Source organism: Protomyctophum parallelum (assembly GCF_964188405.1).
Source record: "Protomyctophum parallelum genome assembly, chromosome: 2".
In the NCBI taxonomy this organism is placed as follows: domain Eukaryota; kingdom Metazoa; phylum Chordata; class Actinopteri; order Myctophiformes; family Myctophidae; genus Protomyctophum; species Protomyctophum parallelum.
In genome coordinates, this window is record NC_139699.1 from 21,331,563 (window position 1) to 21,335,825 (window position 4,263).

Sequence of the window (4,263 nt, forward strand, 5' to 3'; positions counted from 1 at the left end):
GCTTAGCGGAGAGTGGGGTGTGGTAGAGGACATCTCCCCGAACACGTGGGTATGTCCAGATAGTTGCCTCGCGGAGGCCTCTTTGTCCAGTGTCCATTCTGGGTCCGGAAACGGTACTTTTTGTCAGCATTGACCCCAGTAGAAGGTCTGCTGCTGTGAATTTTACACCTCTCCCGCTTAGCGGAGAGTGTGGTGTGGTAGAGGACATCTCCCTGAACGCGTGGGTATGTCCAGATAGTTGCCTCGCGGAGGCCTCTTTGTCCAGTGTCCATTCTGGGTCCGGAAACGGTACTTTTTTCAGCGTTGACCACAGTAGAAGGTCTGCTGCTGTGAATTTTACACCTCTCCCGCTTAGCGGAGAGTGGGGTGTGGTACAGGACATCTCCCCGAACGCGTGGGTATGTCCAGATAGTTGCCTCGCGGAGCCGTCTTTTGTCCAGTGTCCATTCTGGGTCCGGAAACGGTACTTTTTGTCAGCCTTGACCCCAGTAGAAGGTCTGCTGCTGTGAATTTTACACCTCTCCCGCTTAGCGGAGAGTGTGGTGTGGTAGAGGACATCTCCCCGAACGTGTGGGTATGTCCAGATAGTTGCCTCGCGGAGGCCTCTTTGTCCAGTGTCCATTCTGGGTCCGGAAACGGTACTTTTTGTCAGCATTGACCCCAGTAGAAGGTCTGCTGCTGTGAATTTTACACCTCTCCCGCTTAGCGGAGAGTGTGGTGTGGTAGAGGACATCTCCCCGAACGTGTGGGTATGTCCAGATAGTTGCCTCGCGGAGGCCTCTTTGTCCAGTGTCCATTCTGGGTCCGGAAACGGTACTTTTTGTCAGCATTGACCCCAGTAGAAGGTCTGCTGCTGTGAATTTTACACCTCTCCCGCTTAGCGGAGAGTGTGGTGTGGTAGAGGACATCTCCCCGAACGTGTGGGTATGTCCAGATAGTTGCCTCGCGGAGGCCTCTTTGTCCAGTGTCCATTCTGGGTCCGGAAACGGTACTTTTTTCAGCGTTGACCACAGTAGAAGGTCTGCTGCTGTGAATTTTACACCTCTCCCGCTTAGCGGAGAGTGGGGTGTGGTACAGGACATCTCCCCGAACGCGTGGGTATGTCCAGATAGTTGCCTCGCGGAGCCGTCTTTTGTCCAGTGTCCATTCTGGGTCCGGAAACGGTACTTTTTGTCAGCCTTGACCCCAGTAGAAGGTCTGCTGCTGTGAATTTTACACCTCTCCCGCTTAGCGGAGAGTGTGGTGTGGTAGAGGACATCTCCCCGAACGTGTGGGTATGTCCAGATAGTTGCCTCGCGGAGGCCTCTTTGTCCAGTGTCCATTCTGGGTCCGGAAACGGTACTTTTTGTCAGCATTGACCCCAGTAGAAGGTCTGCTGCTGTGAATTTTACACCTCTCCCGCTTAGCGGAGAGTGGGGTGTGGTACAGGACATCTCCCCGAACGCGTGGGTATGTCCAGATAGTTGCCTCGCGGAGCCGTCTTTTGTCCAGTGTCCATTCTGGGTCCGGAAACGGTACTTTTTGTCAGCCTTGACCCCAGTAGAAGGTCTGCTGCTGTGAATTTTACACGTCTCCCGCTTAGCGGAGAGTGTGGTGTGGTAGAGGACATCTCCCCGAACGTGTGGGTATGTCCAGATAGTTGCCTCGCGGAGGCCTCTTTGTCCAGTGTCCATTCTGGGTCCGGAAACGGTACTTTTTGTCAGCATTGACCCCAGTAGAAGGTCTGCTGCTGTGAATTTTACACCTCTCCCGCTTAGCGGAGAGTGTGGTGTGGTAGAGGACATCTCCCCGAACGTGTGGGTATGTCCAGATAGTTGCCTCGCGGAGGCCTCTTTGTCCAGTGTCGATTCTGGGTCCGGAAACGGTACTTTTTTCAGCGTTGACCACAGTAGAAGGTCTGCTGCTGTGAATTTTACACCTCTCCCGCTTAGCGGAGAGTGGGGTGTGGTACAGGACATCTCCCCGAACGCGTGGGTATGTCCAGATAGTTGCCTCGCGGAGCCGTCTTTTGTCCAGTGTCCATTCTGGGTCCGGAAACGGTACTTTTTGTCAGCCTTGGCCCTTGACCCCAGTAGAAGGTCTGCTGCTGTGAATTTTACACCTCTCCCGCTTAGCGGAGAGTGGGGTGTGGTATAGGACATCTCCCCGAACGCGTGGGTATGTCCAGATAGTTGCCTTGCGGAGCCGTCTTTTGTCCAGTGTCCACTTTATAAAGTCCATGCACTCCAGTGAATAGCATTTATCCATTTAGATAACTTTATTATTATTATTATAAGGATTTAATTACTTATTCTTACACAGAAACATAATGTGTGTCTTATAGCATCATATAGCATCATTTAAATGCTTAATTTGTAGTTTTAATGTGCAAATTAAACTTTTTTTCAATACTCTAGAGGGTACTCTTATTTTGAAGAGATCGTCCACCGGAAGTCTTAAATTAGCTCACTAGATTAGCTCACTAGACGCTGCCATGCATGTGAAGTAACATCAAATGGTTCAAAAACAAATGTTACTAGAAACAAACTTTCAAGACATTTTAGGCTACTGGGTGCTTGCCAGCCACGGACCAGTTCTTGAGCTTAGTCCAGTTACCCTGGGGTAAACGTAGTACCTTTCCTTTCCACCGTTTGATGACATTTAGACTCTCAGACCCAAAACTAAAGATTTGTTTTGTTTTTGTCCACGCTGTATTCAGGAGATAATAGGCAAACGTTGATCAAAATAACAATTATTCTACATTTTCTAATTGTGTAGACTTCTTGTAAATTAAGTAATGCAGATGTTTAACAATACTTTAACTCTTGAGGGCGTAAAATGGATCCAGTGAGATCTAAGGGTAGGTATTGGACATTGTGATGCCAACTGTTCGAAGATCTGCTTGGTATGCCCACAGTGAAGCCATCCTCCAAACACTGCTGTGTAGTAATCAAATCAAGGTTTATTATTTATATAGCACATTTAAAACAACCGAGATTGACCAAAGTGCTTTACACAATAAAATCTAGAAACAGTTATGCATACAAAATGACAAAGCAATTCAGGAATGATCAAAGGCCATAGAAAATAGTTGTGTCTTAAGCAGAGACTTGAATAGTTCAGTAATGGAATGCTGCCCAGGCTAACCAAGCACTGATTTCAGCAGGATGAGCCAGGTCAACCCAGGGCCAATCTGGGAACCCATCAGCAAAAAAAAAGAAAAACAGCACCCTCTGCTCACAGAATCTGTTCTTGAGAGATTAACCCGGGGAGAACTCGCCAGTTATCCAACTATAATATAAACTCCGGACCGGACCTTACCCCACTCACTGTGAAATCATTGGCACTGTAAAGGAATTTATTTCTTTCAATGTCCTTTCTATATTTGTATTTTCTGTTTTGGTGCTTGGTGCTATAATATAATCCATGTGTTTTATTCTGTGACAGTGACTGTCACTCCGTCTCCGTTGTATTCCTTTATCATGCCCATATTTTCACTTTTTGTCAATCAATGGCATTCTAATATGTCTTGATTTTCATACCCGGCTGCTAGGTAGTAGGAACTATAGAAAGTAGGAACGGGCACGCATGAGGACCACTTGCCTCCCATCGAACTGCCTTCCGGGGAGCACCGGATAATGCTATAATATATACGGCGGTTGATTTGATTAGTTTGGGTGAACTTTTACTGAAGTCAGTTCATAATCCTAAATAATAGTTTTGCGCAGTACCTTGAGGTCGGCGTGTTGTTGAATCGCCTTGCATGTTGTTAGGGTGCAGGGTGCTGCTGTAACTGTTGGCTTCTTCTTGGCGGCAGAGGAGGACAGACAGACGGGTACATATTTGTACTAGTCGTATTAAATGTCCTTTATTAAACATCTTCATGCCAGTCGCCAGACGGGCTCTGGTGGAGTGTGTGGTGTTGTCTGTTCAGAAGAACCAGGGCGGCTGTGTGTTCTATCCCTGCTGCAGACAGTGCTGCTCCAGGATAGACGTACGGCACGATTCGGCAAGGTAACAATTTACAAATAATAAAGCACCCAATTTGCTCATTTGGCTGTATGTACGGTATATGGAACATAGCTCTGGTCCATAGCTCTAACGCATTAGATGCATACACCACCAAGATACCCATGTGATGTACCTGTCTAAATACTTCCTTAATGTTAAGTCCACTCCACACCCACAACCAGAGGGAGTGCAACGAACGACGTACAACCCAGATTTGGCATCGGCACAAACAAGGGAATACATTATTTTCGCTCCTATGCCACCAAAATCTGG

General features: G+C 47.6%; 1 protein-coding gene across 1 annotated transcript in view; it reads left to right on the forward strand.

The window, feature by feature from the left end:
• Positions 1–3,862: 3,862 nt before the first annotated feature.
• ddias (DNA damage-induced apoptosis suppressor) overlaps positions 3,863–4,263 on the forward strand; it is a gene marked incomplete at both ends in the record, with an annotated part of 14,000 nt that continues 13,599 nt past the window's right edge. The window contains one exon of the mRNA XM_083759237.1: positions 3,863–3,993. Within this exon, the coding sequence (XP_083615363.1) occupies positions 3,863–3,993 (131 nt within the window). The remainder of the gene's footprint in view (positions 3,994–4,263) is intronic.